This window comes from Talpa occidentalis, unplaced genomic scaffold, assembly GCF_014898055.3.
Source record: "Talpa occidentalis isolate TD23 unplaced genomic scaffold, MPIMG_talOcc4v2.1 talOcc4.2, whole genome shotgun sequence".
NCBI classification, from domain to species: domain Eukaryota; kingdom Metazoa; phylum Chordata; class Mammalia; order Eulipotyphla; family Talpidae; genus Talpa; species Talpa occidentalis.
Genome location: NW_023602073.1, coordinates 66,684,348 through 66,706,094, shown reverse-complemented (window position 1 = coordinate 66,706,094; position 21,747 = coordinate 66,684,348). Strand labels below are relative to the sequence as shown.

General features: G+C 39.8%; 1 protein-coding gene across 9 annotated transcripts in view; it reads right to left on the bottom strand.

Annotated features, from left to right (window-relative positions):
• Positions 1-21,747, bottom strand: part of RUNX2 (RUNX family transcription factor 2) — a 294,868-nt gene that overhangs the window by 219,164 nt on the left and 53,957 nt on the right. For 8 of the 9 annotated variants that reach the window (XR_008553226.1, XM_054698837.1, XM_054698839.1 and 5 more), the window contains exon 4: positions 8,021-8,194. The exons of the other annotated variant lie outside the window; for it this stretch is intronic. Coding sequence is in view for 7 of the 8 variants with exons in the window: in XM_054698837.1 (XP_054554812.1) it covers positions 8,021-8,194 (174 nt within the window). In the remaining variant the exon portion in view is untranslated. The remainder of the gene's footprint in view (positions 1-8,020; positions 8,195-21,747) is intronic. 9 annotated transcript variants of the gene reach the window in all.

The window sequence follows — 21,747 nt, the reverse complement described above, 5'->3', positions numbered from 1 at the left end:
ATCTGATGGTCTTAACTGGGAGTGGTGCCATGTAATTTTATTCCTGGAATACTTTTGCTTGTATTAAAATGGAGTGAAAATACTTTTAAACTGACAATATCTATAATATGTTTTTGTTACTATTAATACTGCATAGTACAACAGAATTTCTGTTTGAAATTCTAGGTGTCCATCCATGATTAAAATTTAAAATACACCACCAACACATTCATTACAGTAAGGTGTATACCTGACTTGCCCCTCTTCTGGGTTAGCCCAGGAAGTTGAATATTCCATTGAAAGTTAAGACTTCTATTGTGAAGTCTATTGTGATCTATTGTGATCATTTTGCCCACAGTCCCTTTCAAAAGATAAGAAGGGGTAAGAACAGTCTCTCAGCAACTGGAAAAGGGCAAAAGTATGCATTTGTGTGTATATACTTATACATACATACACATATGTACAAACAAACTAAATATAGAACTAAAAAGAGAAAGATGACACTTTGGAAAAGAATGGAAGAAAATAAAAAAAAATACTTCCTCTAGAGACGGACTAAAAATAGAAGTGTCTCAGAGAAGGATAAAGTGAAGCATTAAGAAGGAGATGGATTCTTCTGATCACAATTAGATATTAATTCTTCATCTTCTATTTCAGATGGGAGGAAATTACAAAGACAAGTGTTGAAACCAAGACATTTATTTTTCTTGGAACATTGCCCCTCTCTTTTTTCATAAAAGCATTATAAAGCCAGAGCATCCAACTGACAGAAGTCCAGAGGTCATTAAGAAGCTACTCCATGGGTGCTACTGGGAATCTGAGCAATAAAATGACATGTAACTCCCCCCCCGCCCATAGGGTCCTTTATTTGTCGAAGCCAAGTATAAAGTGGACCTGAATTCAGCTCTTCTTCATAAGGTAGCTGTCAGAGCTGAACAGATGTGAAACTGAGTTTTACACGCAGATTTGTGCCATTTTTTAAATAAGAATTATTACTAGCTATCTCCTCTAAAGAGATTTCCTGCTCACAATGTGCATGTTCCTGCAACAGCAAATTTACCTTTCAAACGCTCTCAAAGATGACAGGATAAGACTTTCCCGTAACTGCAGAAGTTAAAACAGAGCAGCACCATAGTAAAAGTAAAGCATTTCCAACAATGTGTCTTTGAGTGTGGTGATATCACTTCCGAAAGATATAGGATGCCTATAGGTAAGTCGAACCACAGTGTACATGGTAAAGCAAGAGATCTCTCGTCAGCCCTGTTCTCCCTCCCACTGATGGCACCTGTGGTCACTCACCCTGCTCACTGACAAGTCCCTGAGCTGCTCCTGAGTTCAGGCTCCCTCACACTTCCAGACACCACCACCCTGCTCCCCACCCATTTCACCTTCCAATTTGTTTTACATTAGAGAGCCCTGTGGTCATTAGGCACTTGAATAGCATGTAACTTGAGACACACACTACTACTCAGCTGTGCTTTCCTATTTCTCAAAGGATTACACTAAAATATTTGAGTGCAAGCACAGTGGATTCAGGCCTAAAACAGCCAAACATATACACGGCCCAAGCCCACTGGCCAACTGGCTGAAATCCACTTAGATTTAAAAGCAGCAGCACTTTTTGCCAAGGGAATCCAGAATCAGACTGAAGTTGGGGGAAAACTATTTCAATCCGGTCGAAGTACTTGCTGATAAGATTATTATTATTCTACATGACGTCTGGCAAGTGGCTTTTCAATATATTCCTTGAATACATGTTCATATCCTTGTAATTTAATCATTAAAACAACTTCATTGGATTTTAAAGCACAATTTGGTTACTCCTAATGAATCCCTTTTATGAAAATATTGTCTAAGGATCCAAGATAACATTCAATAGAGAGAAAGAATATAAAATTAGTCTTTTAGGAAACGTTGACCCCAGTTCTTCACAAGGCATTATTGGTGGAAGTCAAACACAGGCTGAACATGAACTCTGCTCTTAGGACACATGTCACTTTGATTATCAGCAACATGTCCAACTTGATGAAGAGGAGGATGACAGTGCGGCTAAGAATGGAATTCGGTCAATGGCAATAGCTGAAGAGGGCTTCAGCATTCTTATCTTGAAGAATCGATTTCTTCCACCTGTAAAGGATGTACTTTTTAAAATTATTTTAATCCTTTCATAAGAACTTTATGAAAACGATTCTGTAAAAATGTAGAGAGCTGCATAAATCAAAGTTTTTAGGTACTAAAATTAAATGGGAGGAAACAACCAAAGTCAAAGAAAATTTCAGCCTCCCCAACATGTGTGGTGTTAAAGAGCTCCTGTAGCTCTGGCTTTAATTCCTGTATTTAGTAGTTACTTAGTTGTAAGTAGGGCCTTGCGGGAGTTCTTGTGCCTCTCTGCCCCTTCCTCATTTCTCATAATAATGTGACCAATCTCACAGGGCTGTTGTGAGGAGTGGATGTATTAACTTCATTAGAACAATGTCTGGCATGCAATAGTGGTTCAATAAATGGTAGCTAATAGTATTCAATCAAATAGGTACAAGAAAAACATTAGGGCTAGGAAGACAATGGGTCACACTTTCTGAAGACATCAATAATCAATTCATTCATCACCAAACCAAAGTCACCACACAGTCAGCACTACATAAGACCACTGGGATACATAGGGAAATAAAATACTTGCAAGTTCAAAGTCTGATAGAGGAAACAGACGTGTAAACAATTAACTGTCCTCATGTGGAATAGTGGTATGGGAGCCTTAGATCGAGTTTGGGAAGGTTGTTAGGATGGACCTGACAGAAGTGCCAACATTTTCTGAGTTTTGGAGAAAAAGGAAAAATTCTACTACCATCCTTAATTCTCTCCTAGGCTGAGAACTGCAATAGTTTCCTAATGATAGCCTTACTTCTACCATTGCCTCCTTATCATCTATTCTTCACACAGTATCTAAAGTGAGTTATCAAAAAATATGGGAACCACATAATGTCATCCTCTTGCTAAACATCCTTCAGTGGCACCCCACTGCAGTCAGAACAAAACCCAAGCACCTTACCAGGGTCTTCAAGACTCTCCCTAATCTAGCCCCAGCCTGCATCCTTTCTCATTCCCCTTCCTGCACTACACGACCAGAGCACTGAGCACGTCACATTCGCAGCTTCCTGATAGTGTGTATGAGTTTTCCACCTTCTGAAATGCTGTTCTTCACCTATCTTCAAAGATCTTCAGAAAGCCTTTTCCTGACTCTCCAACCAAAGTGATCACTCCCTAGATTGCTGTCACATTACCTTATTTCATTTTCTCAATGCACTTCTTACTATTTGAAATAATCTAGCATGTGTGGCTATTTGCCTATTTATGGACTATATCCATCACTAAAATGTAAGCTCCTTATGAGCAGGAAACATGTCTATCTTGTTGATTTACATTAGTACCTGGCTAATGGTGCCACAATAAATATTTTTGAATGAATAACTTCCACCTAAAGTTCAGAGGAATGTCCTAATCCACCAAACCCAAGGACTGAGTCAGTATTTTTTAAGGTACAGTTCACCTACCCAGAGAATATTAAGTTTAAAACAGTGATTATATTGACCGGTGTCTCCCAACGTGGTATCCCTATTCTACTCCACGTTCTGAATCAAGAGGCTAGGTGTTTGTCAAAGACTAGGTGTTTCTTGGCACCCAGAGACAAGCACCAGATGTCTGAAAGATAAAAAAAAAAAAAAAAGGTACAGAGGAAGCAACTTCCTCAGGAAGCCGTGGGGAGGCCCTGGCTACTGAGGCAGAACAACAGTCCATTAAATACTGCAACAGAGAGACTTTCAGACCAGTGCTCAATAGTCAGTCCCTCAGATGGCTCTACCATGGGAATTGTGAGACACACTAGCAGACGCTCACATGCAACACTAAATGCTTAGGACTTCCTCTATTGAGAATTACTAATTTCACTTCGCTTTTCTGAGAATCTGACTTGTCTTTCATGCTGGCAAGTGAGAAATAGTAGTGACTATAGACCATGATCATTATCTACCATTTGGGGTAAGAGCTTGAGATAGCAAGAGAGCCAAGCCCACGAGAGGTAGCTGGGCCTGTTCAGTTAAAAATATCTTGATCCAAAGGATTACAGGAACTGTGTCATAAATGTGGCAAGTTGCAAAGGACATACAAAATCCATTAGAGTTAGGTAAGGCTTATCAGTAGAATTTAAATTTAGTCATGCAGTTATGTAGATTTTAAGCTAGACAAGCACTAAATGGTTAATGATAAAAGTGTTATATTGTAATGTGATTTCTGGCATTAATGTTTCTCACCAGAGAACAACGGCACCCTGGGAATTAGGGAAAAAAAGGAAAAACAGGGCCTCCAGGGTGGCACAGCGGGTTGAGCAAAGCACTGTGAAGCTGTCCACAGCCTCTGCAGTGCGGGCTCGATTCCCGGCCTGCCAGGGAGATACCCACATGGTGCAGCAGACCTCTCCTGTCTCGCTCGCTGCTCCCCTCAGCTGTGTATTTCAGTACGTCTGCCTGTTCTGCTACCCACTCTGAATCTGGTGAATCCTCTCACCCTCCCGTGCCTCTGGCCTTTACTCCAGTGCTTGTATAAATAAATAGAATCTTAAAAAAAAAAGTCATCATAAAAATTTTTTAAAAATAAAGAAAAAACAGCTACTACTATCATGGAGAGATATTCTGACCTTTTTTGCACAAATTACTTCTCATCTAAATATTCATTCATTCAATATTAATGAAATGCTACCACTGTGCTACGTACAAAAGAAGATAAATCCCTATAAAAAAAATCCCTCCAAGAATTTACAATTTATCAGGGTAGGAAAAAAAGCAAATACACAGGAGCTAGCAAATAAGGCAATCTCAACTAAAGCTAAGAGAGAGTAGATGGGCAGCCTTGAGATGAAGGTTCCTTCAGCTTCATGAAGAAGAGAGCAAGGTGGCCTGGGAGGAGGGGTGGATCCTGTCAGCAGAGATGACCACTAATAGAACAGCCAGAGTAAAGGGAAATAGAGAGAAGAGCGTATACCCAGGAATAATAACACTGTAGTCTGGGGCCAGGGATGGGGCGATGCCAGGTTGGGGAGGACAACTATTGCTTCGATTAAATCTTCACTCAAGGCCAGAACATTTCTTCTCTCCCTCATATGACCTGAGACCCAATAATCTACATGTGGAAGCTCTAAATCACACTGTAGTAAGAAATTAACCCCCAAAAGAAAGAAATTAAATCAATTCACTTTGAAGCTGCTGCCACCATGGGTATTCTCGCCTTTTCCATGACCTTGGTTATGGGCTAATACTTATATTACAATATTGTTGTATTATAGTAACAACATGGGAGAAATTAGAGAATGGACATGTGGCCAGGAGTGGGCAGAGGTGGTGTGTATATCTGTGTTTGTGTGTGTGTGTGAGAGAGAGAGAGAGAGAAAGAGAGAGTGAGAGAGAGAGAGAGAGGGAGAAAGAGAGAGAGAGACAGGAGAAAGAGAGGAGAGAGAGAATATATTGGACAGTTTGGAAAGTCTGAGAAAAGTTATTGGGTCTAATAATTTGTGGATCTTTTTAAAGTGAAAAGACTGGGGCCTCCTTGGTGGCCTAGGGGTTAAGTCTCAGCACTATCACTGCTACGGCCTGAGTTCCATTCCCGGCCAGGGAGATACCCACATGGCACAGCAGACCTCTCCTATCTCGCCCACTGCTCCCTTCAGCAGTATATTTCAGTAGTTCTGCCTGTTCTGCTCCCCACTCTGCCTCTGGTGACTCCTCTCACTCCTCGCACCTCTGACCTATACCCCAGTTCTTCTATGCAAAAAAATAAAATGAAATGAAATGAAAAGACTGACATAAATCTATTCTACTAGTGCTATAATTCCAAATGGAGAGCTAATATACTTAAATGAAATTTCCAGAAACTTATCAATACTTAGAAAAAACATTTTATATTTTCACTTTTAGAACTATATTCAGTCAACATTTAAATGTTATTTTTAAATGATCATGACGAAAGGGCATCACTAATATTGTATAAGAAAAAACATACTGCCTGACATAACAGTCAAAAGCCCTAGTTCTGCTCTACTGCTGACTTGCAGTAAAGCTGAACCTCCAAACAGGGAGGGGGTGAAGGGAGCTAAGTCTGTGTCGGGGGCCAAACTCCTGATCTGCTCTTCTGACATCAGTGTCCCCCACACTTCCTCAAAACCTCACTCTCTATATGCACATCTGGGGTTGGGGGTGCTGCCAAAATGTAGATCCTCTTCACAACTTTTACCCACGTTTGGATTAATATCTAAGGTACCTTCAGATGGGAAAATGTCCTCTGGTTCTATTTTATGATGTCATCTTTAGATTTAAGAACAAAGACTTGAGAAAAGCATCTTTTTAAGTAAATCTAACAACCACAGGTTCCAAAGGCCATCTTAAAAGCATTAGTCACTAACAAAATATAATTAGCAAGCATTTAAGGAGTGGAATATAAAAATCAAACATTTAAAGAACCCAGGAGTTGCCAAATCATAGAACATGTTTTTACTATATGTATTTTTTTTATTAGCCATCATAAGTCCCTTACAAATAATATATAAACACTTTTATATTATATATGCTAATGTTCTACACACAGAGAGAAGGAGAGAAAGGATAAAGATTACTATAAAGACCAAAGGAAACCTATTATGGACCTCATCCAATGATCTAAATTCTGCTACTTTAAATGCAGTGGCACCTATAGCTACAACCTTCGTATTATAAGTTAGTGTGAATTTCACCCTTGCGATTCTATCAAGGACTATGTCTAGTGAACACACTAATCTTTTGATTCCTTCACATCAACACTTAGAGATTTATTTAGGCTAACACTTGGCTGTTCCTCACAGAGCTCTAAGGTTCTTCCCTGATACCTATAGCTGGTTCTCCTTGGTGTTTAGATATTTTATTTTTATACTTCTGTATTACTTTTAAAGATACATATTCAGGCATATATTCAGACTTTTAATAAACATAAACCCACAAAAGTCTACTTCAATATCCAGAAAGAGTATTATCAATTTGGGCAGGAGAGGAGCAGGAGGTCATTCAGTTTATAAACAGTTGTGTTTACAAACCATTAAGGACACTCAAAACCTAACCACTATAGACAAAAACCTAACCATTAGAAAAGATTCATGTTGATGGTTTTAGATTTTGTTTTGAGCTATTTTCTGTATTCTAGTCCACCTCTGCCAACAATAACAATTGGATAACCTGGAGAGTTCCTTTCAGCTCTCAATACTTGCATATTAAAGATCTATGATGATTAACACATTTTCTTGTTACCGTGACCTAAAACAATCAGACTATTCCTAAAGTGAGATCTGTTTTTGCACAAGTGGGACAGAAAGAAAAGAGTTGAGAGTCTTAATGCACCAAGCGTAAGTGATTAGTGTGTAATGCAATGCTGATGTTAAATTTTAAGAGAGGTAAAGGTAAGCAGCTTAGGAGAATGCAGAAAGAGAAATGTCACGTGAGGCACTGAGCTAAATGTGAATCAGAAGTGAATTCTGTGCGCCCCATGAGCTGCCCATTCACCTGGCCTTACAACCACCAACCAAGGCTTCCTGATAGCCCTGGGCAATTTTCAAGCAAACTTAATGAAATAGTTATACATGTAAGAAATTTAAGCCCCAATCTGAAAGGGTAACACTAATTTTCTAATAGAGAGGGTGTGATGTTATCCTCTGCACCACCTGGATAAAATATAGAAACTTAAAGCAAACATTCTCCCAGGGAGCAGAGCTACTACGCTTCCACCAGTGTGCACATTGACAGCACTGCAGAGTACAGCATGAGTAGGAACGTCCCCCAAATTTTATCCCGAAATTAATGAATATGGAACTTGTCTTTTATAAAAATGAAGGTCGGTATCTTCAAGTCTTGAGTCTTTAATAATAAGCCATTTCACAAGTCCAGGAGTTTTGAAGTGAACACATCTCATCTGGTAGCCCCTCACCCCCAGCTTGCCAGAATCTATGCAAGTGAAACCTATGAGTCTGTCTTACCTGTAATCTGACTCTGTCCTTGTGGATTAAAAGGACTTGGTGCAGAGTTCAGGGAGGGCCGTGGGTTCTGAGGCGGGACACCTACTCTCATACTGGGATGAGGAATGCGCCCTAAATCACTGAGGCGGTCAGAGAACAAACTAGGTTTAGAGTCATCAAGCTTCTGTCTGTGCCCTGGAAACAGCAAATCATAAAATAAAAGCATATTAATTAGCTGAACAATTGACCATGCTAAATAGATATGTGAACATACATACTGGGGATTTATGCCAAGGAATTATCAATACTGATATTTATAATGATGTGTCTAGATAGTGCCTTCCACTTCATATTGCTTTACAATCATCTGGTGGCGTGCGTTCTTAGTTCTGTTCTATAAGTGAGGAGTTGAGGGACCCCCAAGGCTGATGCAGAGTTAAACTCTAGCAGAGAGGCCAGAAGCTAGTGCTCAAGAGGAAACCTCTAGGAGCTTTGTCTAGCCCCCTCGGTGAGGATGGGAAAGAGGAATGTATCCTGGGATGTGTTTGCGTCTTTCACGAAGGAGAAAACCTCCCGTGAAAGTGCGTCTGTCCCAAAGTTGAGGCAGAAACAGAGACAAACATATTTGTTAAAAGGGAAATTTCCAGGATGACCACAGGGAATTTTGTCTTTTTTATGTTACAACTATACTTTACAGAAACTCTTCTCTGAAAAATAAAACTTAAACCTAGAATCAAGGGGGGGGGGGAATGGAAATACAGGCAAAGAATCTGAATATTCTGTGATATGCCAAAGACTGAAAGCATACAATAGACTATCGGAGAGAATGCTTTCTTATTTTAAATTTAGCACTGTGATTTTGTAAGAGAAATTGGAAAATACCCTTTGGGTTACCAGGTGAATGTGAGAATCCATTATTTAAAACAAAACAAAAAAGCTTTGTCTCTTTTCTGTTCAAGTGTAAAATCTAAGGAAATTCTAGATATTAAAGAAATATGCAAATTAAAATATGACCAAGATACTAAAGACATTTTTCAAATAATCAAATCATTCTTAGTAAAGAGCATAGTGTTATTCCGATGCAAGAATAACAGGGAAACATCTCAGTCTCTGTGTAATGCTGGCTATGTGTAAATCCACAAAATAAATAAAGGGATAGCTAACATGAAAACAGAAATAGATTGTTTGCTTCTTCTTTGTTCTGTAACACTGAGGCCCTAGGACTCTGTCTCAACATTTTTTCAAGATGTTAAATAACTGAAGTGAGTCAAAGAAGAGGCATTAAGATGACTGGAATAAGAATGTGCTCTTTAAAAAAAAATTCAGGAAATTAGGATTATTATTCATGAAAGTAAAAAAAAAAAAAACCTTGAAGGAGAATCACCAAAAAGCCTTCCAGAACGGGGAAGTACATTCTATCAATAGCAAGAACACCTCATCTTCCCCATGGTGCAGGACAAGAGGAATGGGCCAGGATAGGGTTAAGCTGAACATTAGAATTCCCCAACTATAAGTCGTCTTCATAAGACAAATTCCTTATTTTATTTGCCCCAAAATGTATTTTCCTGTCTCCTTTTTCATTGCCTACCCAGCCCAAAGAAAACAGACAGGAAGCCAAGGCTTGGTAATATGAGTGTAGCTGTCTCCAAAGCCAAGCATGTTTCAACTAGGCCCATTAACTGAAATGCACCCACCACCCTATTTCCTGCCAGTGCAAGTTTTTTTGGGCATCTGCTCTAACAGAGGGACTAACACTAGGAGAAAAATGATCAGGAAAAGCTAAGGAAACTCACTGTTTGTTGATGGTTGTTTTCCCAACCACTTACGACTTTATTCACATTACAAATAGATTTCAGTACTCTAAAGGACCTTTAGAGGGTACACAAAACAGCTCCTAACCTCAGCAAGGAAGGTGTTCACAGATGAAGTGAGCAAGGCCTGTTGGAGGTGAAACAACCAGCCCGTGGTCCTCAGCCACTGACTAGCTTCCCCTGGACTAGGTTGTTAGCCCAGCTGACGAAGCTTCCCACTCATCACGCTGCACCTCAATGTCGGCATTCTAGCTTTCTCTTCCCTTCCTTTCCCAGATGCTATGGAGCACTAAAAACATCAGATCCAAAGAGTGAGACACCTAAGAAACGGGCTTCCTAAGGTGCTACTGCCAGTTCTCAATGCAAGCAGAAGCAGCAGCCAGGATTCAATTACAAAGCTAATAGCTCACCCATTACCCTAAACAAACTTCCATCAATACATCTTGCTGAGTCTAACCAGTTTCATTAATTAGGGAATCATGGAGTACTTGTCACAGTTAGATCCATGAATTCCGTTCCACATCCCCCCCCAAAAAAAAAAAAATATTAGTGTAGCGTTGATTCAGCTGTAAACGTTAACAAGAAAGCTTATGGAATTGTCCTTGGAAGTTATTTTTTTAATAGACCATATTTTTGGAATGGCATATTCCCTGAGGGCTAAGAGGAGGACTGCATGATCTTGCATGGTTCCTTTACACACTAGGACTTTATGTGGGTCATGGGTCACAAGAACATTTAATAAGCTTTGCCTCTGCTTCTCCGGCGTTTTCATTAGGTTTTCACAGAGACTGTATGAGATGTGAGCTCAGTATGTAGACGTGTGAGAACACTATTTTCCCTTAGCCCAGTGCTTCAGAAGAGTACTAGAAGGTTGTAGGCCAAAGTAAAGGGCTTCGAGTAGCACTCTGATAAGTGTGTAAAACTTAAGAGCAGGTGAAATTTCAAGAGACTCAATGACCTTTGGGGAAATATCTTCAAAAAACAAGCTGCCCAGTATCTCCAAATACCCTAGCGTAATTCAGGGAACTCGCTAACTGTGGGCGTGTATATACAAAAAACATCCGCATTTTTCCTTGTCGATGTCTGCCCCTTCATCACCGCCACGACAACCACAACAAAATTCTTACAGTACAATGACGAACAAAAGCTGAACAGGTTCTTCATCTTTCAACCATGACAAATACTTGCTACCACTAAACCACATCAGGGTAACACTTGAATGATAGGCAGGAAAACGTACTTAAATGCTCAGCACCCAAGCAATCCCTTCAGAAATCGAGAACATCAAACACAGAGGGAACACTGACTTAAATCAAGGACAGGGAACTCTGCTATGGTGCAGGGAGAGCAAAACCTCCCCTAAAGGGTCAATCAGCAGACCTCCAAGCAGGAGGAAAGTATAAGGGATGGAAGCTTCTTCAACTATATGGTGATAGGTGGAAACTAGACTTCTGTGGTAAATATAATATAGTACATACAGATGTTGATTTTATCAGACCTACACCTGAAACCTATATAATGTTATAAACCATATAACATATAAAAACTACTTCAGTGGTAAAATACGACTTAGAAAAGAAAAAAGAATGGAAGATTCTTGTGTTCTATTCAAGACTTTATCAAAGCTGAGCCCCGGGACCCCTTCTCTAGTAGTGCCTTTTGTCCTGAGCAATGGCTCTTCCACCCTAGAGGGATAGGAAAGTCCTCCAGGGAGCTTTGAAAAATATGAATGTCCAGTCCCCACATAAGCTCAATTTTATCAGAGTCTCTGGAAGTGGATCCTGGGGAGACTTATTTTTCAAAGCTCACCCCATGACCCTACGTGCAGCCGAGTTGAGAAGCACTCCCCAAGATGATCTCACAGTCCCATGTACTCAGTGCCACCCCTTCACACCAGTGACTTCCTCACTTCTGGGGTAAGCCCTGACCTCCTTCCCGAGTTCCATGTTTCACAGCCTACTTGAAATCTCCCAAGATGTCTCAAAGGTTTCATAAATATAGTATGTTCAAGATAGAATTATTATGCTTTAAAAAAAATAAACTATCTCTTCCTCCATCTTAGGAAATGGCAACAGTCCCCTAGCTGCTTAAGCCAAATACCTAGATATTTTCTTTAATTCTCCTTATCCCATATTCCCTATATTCAATCTATTGCCATGTCTTATCAGATCCATCTTGAATGGATATCCAAGTTTATTCAGTTTTCTCATTTCCACCAGCACAAACCTAGGCTGGCCCCATCCTCTCTCTGGTCATCTGTCATTGTCTCTTTTTAGTTTCCCATCACAGGACCTCTTCCTATATATGAACGCTCCCCCCCACCCCCCATTCTTTGTATAATCTGCTCCTTCCCACCCCTTGGGTCTAAGAGTGAACACCACTTCCTAGGAAAGGTTTTGCCTGCCTTATACTGAGAGCAGAGCACTCGCTCCATTTATTTCCTTTATGGCTGTCACCACAATCTGTAATTATGTGTGTCTGTCTCCCCTGCTAGACCTAAGCTCCATGAGAATACGTGCTGTCTTATTTACACTGTATTCTCACAACCTAGTTCAGTGCCTGCCATACAGTAGATGATCAATCAATTTTTTTTAAAGATTTATTTTATTTATACAAGAATGGAGGTACAGGCCATATGTGCGGGAGGGTGAGAAGATTCACCAGAGACAGAGCGGGGAACAGAACAGGCATACTGACGAAATACACTGCTGAGGGGAGCAGTGGGCACGACAGGAGAGGTCTGCTGCGCCATGTGGGTTGCTCTGAGGCTGGCAGGGATCAAACTGGCACTGCAGGGGCCGTGAATAGCCTCACAGCACTGTGCTCAACCACCTGCGCCACCAGGGAGGCCCCCTCAATCAATATTTATGCAACAAATGAGTGAATGTTTTCCTATTTTAGATAAATGCCTTGGTGGAGAGAAAATTTTCTAGCAAAGGATATCCTAGAGCAACATGATCTTTGCAAGAAACACTAGTCTCGTCTTATTTGACAATCTAGTGAATCCTGTGGGCAAAGCCTTTCTTTCAGACAAGCCTTTATTGGGACTTCCTAACAAATTTCCCTGAAGGACATACATTTCAGTGAAAGCTTTTTTTTCTCTCTGGGGAAAAAAAAAAAACCTAAAACCATCTGCTTTCATTATAATTCTTGTTGCAAGTATTGTTGCAAGTGACTAGAGCCAGAGAACTGAAAAGGATGATAGAAATCATTTAGATTCTAAATTTTAGAGCAATGTGTTTCTGTTGGCGGATCCTGCATCTCTGAGAGAGGAAGTCTCTGCCCAAAGTTCCAGATAGTGGCAGAACTAGAACTCAGGTCCAACTGCCAACTGAATCATTTTAGATCATAACAGTGCAATATCAGTCATTCAGGGAAAACCGTCACCAAAAGTGAATTCTAAATGGGGGAAAAAAAGTAATTTTCAGAACAGGTGTATTTCAAAAATCTGAGTGTGTCTGGTTGAGTTTGACTTCTGCGGCAATAAATTCAGCAGCACAAAGTATGAGCAAAAGGTCACAGCATTCACACATCCTTCACTCAAAGACGCATGAGGAGCGGTACACTCCCTCAGCACTGGCGTAGCTAACTGTCCCATTCTCCCCCACCCAGTTTGTTTAGTCCACGAACAGCTCACCACAGTGAAAGTAATGCTGCCATTTAGTACTTCTGCTAAAAAAAAAAAATCATGCATCTGAAACTAGTTTTTGAAGACTCTGACACTGGTATGTAAACTACAAAAATAATCTTGCCTCAGTAATGTGACCCATTTTGCCTATTTTCATAAAAGTTGACTGAGAGCTACTTAACAACTCTGGAAAACTTCATGGGCTGCAGCCAGAACCTCACATTCTGCGCTGTATTTCACGTGATGCACTTCGTTAGGGCACTTCTCCTACAGGACCCCATAAGCCCCTGCAAGTGCACCTCTGCCGAGAGCCGCTACTCACAGCTGCCCACCCTCGTGGGAAACAGTGGGGGATAGAGTGGGGTGGTTCTGCCCATCACTAAGACACGGTGTCTGGCAATTCATCTTCTTGCAGTAGTGTTTTGAGTCAATTTTAAACATCCTTTTTTTATTAGGCAGCTACTTGTATCCCAGGTAGCATGAAGATACAACTTTTAAATAAAAAGGCAGATCTGCAACAGAGCGTCAATAAGGAAACAAAAGTAGTAAGATGCCTTTGCCTTCAAGCAGTTCACAGTCTAGTCGGGAAGGGAGGGGAGCAATTAAATATAAATGAAAAAGACTAAGATGAGGATCATCATTAAAATGCTATGGTTTGGGGTTCAACTGAGGAAATATGAATACAGACTATTTCAAAAGTATTAAGGAAGTGGAACTTTTTGTGATTATGTCAAAATATGTCCTTACTTTTAAGAAATGGCAAATAATGTATTTAAGGGTTAATCACCATGACGATCTGCTTTAAAAAATTATACAAAATACCAATGAAGCAAATATGGCAAAACATTATTACCCCCAAAATGTGACGGGTATATAGGAATTTGTTAAATATAACTTTTGATGAATGGTTGAAATGTTGTCATGATAAAAACAACCTTAAAAGTAATTACGTGCTATAGGAAAAAGAGGAAAACAATTTATTTTGACTAAAATGAAAGAGGAAACCCTCACGGATGAGACCATTACAACCTTAGAGGTTGCGTAGAATTTTGATAATCACAGAAATAAGGAGGACAGTCAGTCAGAGGACAAATAACAGAAACATGATAATATCTTGTGAGACAAGATGGTGTTACACATATGTGATATTAACCTAAAGAGAGGTACTGTGTTCTTCAAGTCATTTCATACCTCTAGTTTTATAAGTACCCATTAATTCCTTTAAACCATACAATACATATGGAAATCCTCCCTTTTGAGACATCTCTCTTCATCTCCTGACCAATAAAATGACACTCTGGTGGCCCATGAGTCTCCTCGGCCGCACATTCAGACTTCCTGGGAAGGAAGGAGTGGCCAGGAAGTCAGCTAACTGTGCTGTCCCAAAATGTGGATAGAATGAGATCTGGTCCATATTTTAGGGCCAAGTCACACAAGACAACCATTTAAGAAGGCTGTGGTGCTCGGTGGTGGAAGGAAGAAAGGAGAGGACCTGTATCAGAACTGCCATTTTTTCAGAGTAAATGGATTACACACCAACAGAACTGCTATTCCACAGTTCTGAAGGAAAAAATGATGCCTTCAGTCCTAATCGTGACACCCTGAAAGGGGTACATTACAGAGTGCTTGCAGGGAACAGAGGGTTATAGAACAGGTTAACTAATTTCAAAGTCATAATTCAACTCCAGATGAAATTACTTGGGATTCTCCTACTAAGGATGAGCCTTAGGATATCTTAAAAGAATTCAGTTTAGATGGTTTCGAGTAAAAGCACTGTACCAGGGAAGATTACACAGACTCAAGTGAAATTCTGATCCAAATACTTTAAAATGATGACGGCTCTAGATTAAAAACCCAATTTTCTGCATTCCTTCAGAAGTGTAAAAGTGCAAATGCTGTTGAAAAAGTGAAATTTCTCTGTTTACATTCAGAAGACTATATTTCATTGGTGGATATGAAAGTCTAACAATCAAAGACCTGTGCTCTTGTAATGCCTGTAATATTTACTTAAGCCCTTTGCTTCTCCCTGACACATTCCCCACCATCACCACCATAAACAGTTCCAATCAGTTTTTTCCTCAAATTTCCTTGTTTCCATTAATATCACTATTTTCTTAGTCTTCCAGGCTCAAAATCCAGCTTAGGTGTAACATCTTTGCCATCTGCCTTGTCTGGACCCTCTCATCCAATTAAGTCACTCCTATAGTTTCTGCAGGGATGGGGCTCTGCTTTCCATTCCCATGAGAACAAGTGCTAACTTCTCTGTGGCTAACATACCAGAGTAGCAGTCTGGTATATTTAAAGGGGCACCAACGAGTTGTATGACAAAAAAAGGGATTTTAATGGTGTTATCTTGACCTACCAAAATGAAGGGTTAGTTCCCAAATTTCTGAATTCCTTTCAGTCCCTGAATCCTAACAATCATGTTACTTACCTGATCAAAACCTATCAAATAAGGTCCCCTGAATTCAGCCAACAAGGACATGGGATTTGCCGTCATACTTGTCACTCATCTCTGATGGTTACAGCTGTACTGCTCCCAGCCTGGGCTGGACTCTTCCAAGAGGCTCTGTCTTTGCCTGAGCTGTCTCCTGTTCTCAGAACACCCTCTCCCCATCACCTCCATTTAGCCAAGTCCTTTCCCAGTCTCAACCTGGTCATCCAATTGTTCTGGTCTTTTCTGTCTCTAGGGCCCTGGTTTCTATCTCATCAAGTTGAAAGCAGCTCCACCTGTTTTGTGTCTACTACATGTGGATACACTTAAGCGTATAAAAATTCAGTGAGCATTAACTTACTACAGTTGATATAAAATACTTATACCGATTTTCAAACTCTATTTTAATTCTCCTGAATTTGACTATGAAAGCGGATATCATGCTTTACGACCAGCCCTTAGAGCCCAGGTACAGAGTAGGCACACAACAAATGCCTGCTGAATTAACAGATAAAAACATGGATAAATTTAGAATTATCACTCCTTTTGTGCAGTAAAGGACAGAGAACGTGTGTGGGGCGGGGGGTGGGGGGAGGCAGGGAAGCTGGTTATTAGGGAACATTTCCCACAGTAAAACTGATGAGTCTATAATCTTTGCTGGGAAAGGCTGCTGAGTCATCTTTTTTCCTAAGAGTACACTGTCTGGTTCAGGTCAAAAACTATTTCTGGACTAGAATAATGAAATGGACAAGAAACTGTCTTCATGTTTAAGGGCTCTAGCCCTGCTGAGCCACTGGAAACTAACAGCCACACACTGTGACGTGTGCATGGGGCCCCAGAGCTCACACAGGACAGCCGGTGAGAGGAGACAGCCCCAAAGCAATGCTAGTGTGTGGTTTCAGGCAGAGGACCACAGATCATAAACAAATCTCCTTCCAGGAGATTCTTCTCTGATGGCATTTCAAAAATGAACTAACAGAGCTTTTCTCTAAGGGCCCTTCTTAACACATAAACCAATTTCTAAAAGAAAAGAGCATGCATAATCACTACCACATATCTTCAAGAGCTCCCTTTCAGCCCTTGAACAGAGTCAGGCACGTATAATTCAGAGTCTATCAAGGAAGAAGGGAGGAAGAACAATTTCACCCAAGAGTAGTCTGAAGTCTTCCAGTCTCTCGGGTAAAAACATAATTATGGGAAGAAAAACATAATCTACTCAAGAGACATAATTACATAGTTAAGCCATAGACTCCATAGAAATATTCTAGGAACTCCAGTTTATAGGAAAAAAATTAAGCTAAATTTGCTTTCTTTTAATAATAAAAGGCGCCAGTTTAGATCAGCAACTAAAAAGTTCACCCTCCCAAACGCATATGTAGTCATTTTTAGATGCAATTAGAAACATGAAAAAGATAATTGAAGAAGAGCCTCTTTCAAAATTTAAACTTCTAAAGCTTAAAGAATTCCAGATCTTTCAATAAACAGACAAAAGAGCAACTTATGAAATATTAATTTACATGTATATAAATGCAAATTCTTTTAAAATTTTTAGATTGTAAGCAGTGGCAAAGCATAACTATCAAAGAATAAAGTATCCCAAAGAAAGGACAAGGCCATGAGTCATACCTAAAAGAATAAATTCTAATAAACATATATGGTCACAGTAGAATCCCTTTTAATTTTTAGAATAATAAACTAAAAACACTTGAGACATCTCAAGTAAAAGAAATTCATGGGAGGTAAGAGGGAAAAAAAAAAAAAACATTAGAAAAAGTTAAAGACCAGATGAAAACACAATGGAAACATACAAGAGAAGATGGAATACTTTTTGCAGGCAGGGAAAAGAGAGCTAACAGGAAGCCTCCTTGGCTTTGCTGCAGCCCTTCTCCTGCACCCTGGGATTCTTCACCAAATTCTCTAGGACTTTCTTTCTAGTTCCATTTCTGCTATCTTTGACTTGTCTATTATTGCCAAGGTAGCTGTTTTTTTCTTCTTCCATTCAAAGTAAAACTATATGAATTAGAATTTTTCAGAGCAGAAGGGAATATGGGTTTCACTAGACGGGGTTTTTTATTTTAGAAAAGGAACTGATGCCCAGAAAAACACTGTGACTTGCGTGAAGTCAGACACAGGCAGTGGCAAAGGAAAGCAACCCCTTGCCCTGCCTCAGTCCTCTTTTTTATATATCAGGCTGCCAGACAAGGAAAAAAGAAAAAGAAAAGTTGAAGAAAAGAGACCTAGTAAGAACAGAATAAGAAAAAGCAGAGAAGCATAATTCAGAGATTTTATTACATTATACATGGTCTTTCCAACCCCATTGTATCACAACACATCTTGTGCCACTAATTACAACCCAACATCCACACCCACACTGGGTCATCTGAATCTGCAACTATCCTCAGTTGCAGTGAAATTAACAAAAGATCTCTTTCTGTCCATATTTTACTCCTAAAACTTAGAAAACCCCAAGTGTTTTAGTTCTGCAAACACGTCCTTTGCTTCTTTTTACCATAATATGTTCACACCCACCCAGTTCTTTGTGTTATTAACACTTAATAACCCACCCCACTGAGAGATGTAAAGATTTTTTTTTCAGTGTTAACATTTCAAGTAATATAAATGGTAGTTCCCATAGTTGAACAAAAAGCATCACTGTTTATTTGCCAATAATCCAGCCAAACATGGACAGCATTATTCTTCAAAGGGTCCAGTGACAACCAGCCTACAGACTGTCACGCAACTCCTGGATCCCGGCTGAATCTCCTTAACACGGCATCTTCTGTTTCTCTTTCATTATGACGGTTTTGTGCATGTGCTCTGTGACTGCCTGTGTGTTTTAAGCAAAGAAGAAACACTCCATAGAAGTAATTAAAAAGTGCCAGGGGCTCCTCTCTTGACATTTGCTGCTATAGCAGCAGAACATCGTTTTCCAACTTTCCCATTTTGGGAACAGGAAGAAAACGTTAAAAAGTAATAACCAAGGAAAAAGTCAGCCAGCTCCTGCAGCCTGGTCTTGCTGTGCTGAATGGCAGTGAAGATCATAGAGAAAGAAAAAAGAAAAAGACAGAAAAAAGGAGGGAGGGGGAGATTTCTTGCTTAAACTGGATTTAGTCCAGCTGGCAAGAAGAGGTGGTTTTCTTAACGCTTGCGAAACCTGATTACTTTTTTAAAGGAATGAAGAAGAAGGAGATGTAAACACAACCATTAAAATAGATTTAAGTACTTAGTTTTAATCTAGTCTAAGGCCTCTCCAATTGTCTGCCGCTCTGCAATTCTCTGCTTGCTAGACATTACCATGGCGCATTGTCAGTGTCTCCTCAGCAGCAAATGTCAGCTGAGTTCTGTGGTTACCCTCTCAGGTCAGGCCGGGAAGGAACAGCAGCTTAAGTAATAATGGATGGATGTCTGTTATGTGCTCTGTCTGTCAGAAGTCTGTTTTACTACATTAAAGGACTATTGTGTTTACATCTATACAACAGGTCTTAAACAGATTGTTTAAACATGATTAAACAGGAGATGTCTTTGAAATAACCCCCCCTAATAAAACTCAGATGGATCAGGAACTGAAAAATGCCTTCAACAATATGCAAGGAAAAAAAAAATTCTCTTTTAGCTGTAAGGGTAACATAATATAAACTCCAAAATAAAACAGTTTACAAGTTAAAAGCAAAGAATTCCCTCCTGTATCAACCCCCTTTTCCCGTGCAACAGCATTTAGCCACCTATCCAGCTGTTCTTCCTTAATTCTGTTGCACAATTTACTATAGTCTTGATAGACAGATAATTGCTTTATTCAGCCATGTGTAATGAAGGGAGTCTATTGTGTTAATCCCAGTATTCTTATCTTCTGTGAACTCTGAATAAGGAACTGAAAACGCTACCTCTTCATTCCAAGACTACTGGAGTTCACTCACATTCAGATCTGCTAAAGTGTTCTTACATTCCACTCTGTCACTAAAGGTGCCAAGTATTTTGAGTAGGATCAAGTTATTGTTATATAAAAGAGATTCTAACGTAGTGTTAAATGGAGTTAGAGGATACCAAGTTTTATCCTTTTTTTTCCAAGGCACAGCAGATTAGAAAACTGCATTCCTTTCAAACCAAAGGAAGCAGGTTGGTGTTGATTATCCAGAGATCATCATCACCCTTACCTCAATTAAAAAACACAAATGAGACACCAGGTGATTAAAAATCAAACCTCTGTTTTCAAAAGCAAATGTAGTGTTAAGTACTTTGAATTTCTGTCTTCATGCTGAATTATTTAATCCATAATGGCAGTGAAACTTTTACTTTTGACCATGTGAAATATATAGTTATTGGGATTTTCCATAATATATGTCTATGACCATATACTAATAACCATAGGAATAGAGATGCATGAGGGAGAATAGGGAGAGTCCAGTCAAAGGAATAGCAGCACTCCCATGAGAGTTCCCTCTCTAGCCAGATAATTGGGGTGCTGTCTTGTCGAGCCCAGCATGAGAGGGATTACCCCCAAAACCCTTTTGACCACCAAACACACCTTCCCATGAAATACAGAGTTCATATCCACCAGCCTAACATGTTCAAGAATCTAGGAAGCTCACTGGAAAAGAAGCTCTGTGATCTGGAAAAGTGTGATGGCTAACAAAGGAATGTCATCGTTTGATTCTTCCTTTTCTGGATCCTGTCTCTTTCATAAACCTGCTTCTGAGAATGTTCACAGAAATTGTATTTGTTCTGTTCCAAAGACAGGCGCTGAGATTCAATAATAAAACTCTGTCAAGTAGAACCGATGACCACCACGTAGTGAAAAAGACAGCACATGACTAGAAGTAGCCGTCGGTTCTGCCACTAATGGCAAGTTGTGAACTGCTCAGGTACAGAATTTTCTCCTCTGTAGAATAACAGACTTTCTAACTTCTTTTTTTTAAAGATTTATTTATTTATGCATATAAGAACTGGGGTATAACCCAGAGGTGCTGGGGATGAGAGATTCACCAGAGAGAGTGGGGAGCAGAACAGGCAGATCTACTGAAATACACTGCTGAGAACAGCGGGTGAGACAGGAGAGGTCTGCTGTGCCATGTGGGTTGCTCCCTGCCCACGCTGGAGATCGAACTCGTGCTGCAGTGGCTGGCAATAGCTTGACAGCATTGTCTTTAACCCCTGCACCACCAGGGAAGCCCAAGACTATCTAACTTCTAATTCTAAGACTCAGGAAAGCTATGGATATCCCATTTATCACTACACACACACACACACACACACACACACACACAGTTAGTGAACTTAATGGAATAGTTTAGAGACCAAGCCACTGTATGACTGCAAAGAAGAATCCTGTTTCTATATCTCAGCCTAACTCTTCAAGGAATGGAAAACCTGGAATTCTATTCCCAGCTTCACTATTAACTTGGCTGTGGAGCTGAAGGCAAATAATCTATTATCTCTATGACTCAACTTTTATGACTCAACTTCCTCATTTGTTGAATGAGGATCAAAGTATCTGCATCACAGATATGTCATCAAGATGAAATGTAATAGATGTGAAAACCACTATGCAAATATGATATTCATTTGTCAATTAAAATTTCCTAAGCACTTATTATGGACCATGAAGTATGTTAAGCTGGGGGAGGCATACTATAAACAAGTATTTATAGCAATGTGATAAACAGCATAATTGACATCTAAACAAACAACCAAAGAGAAACCAAACAATAAATGTTTCACTTCCAAGAGCTTCCAAGAACGACTCTTAGAAGAGATGGCTTTTATGGAAACTTAAAGGATAAGTAAAATTCAGTCAAGCAAATATGGGAGGGGGAAGGGCATTCTAAGCAGAAGGAATAGCAGGTACCAACAGAGATATTAAAACAAGAAAAAGAAAAAG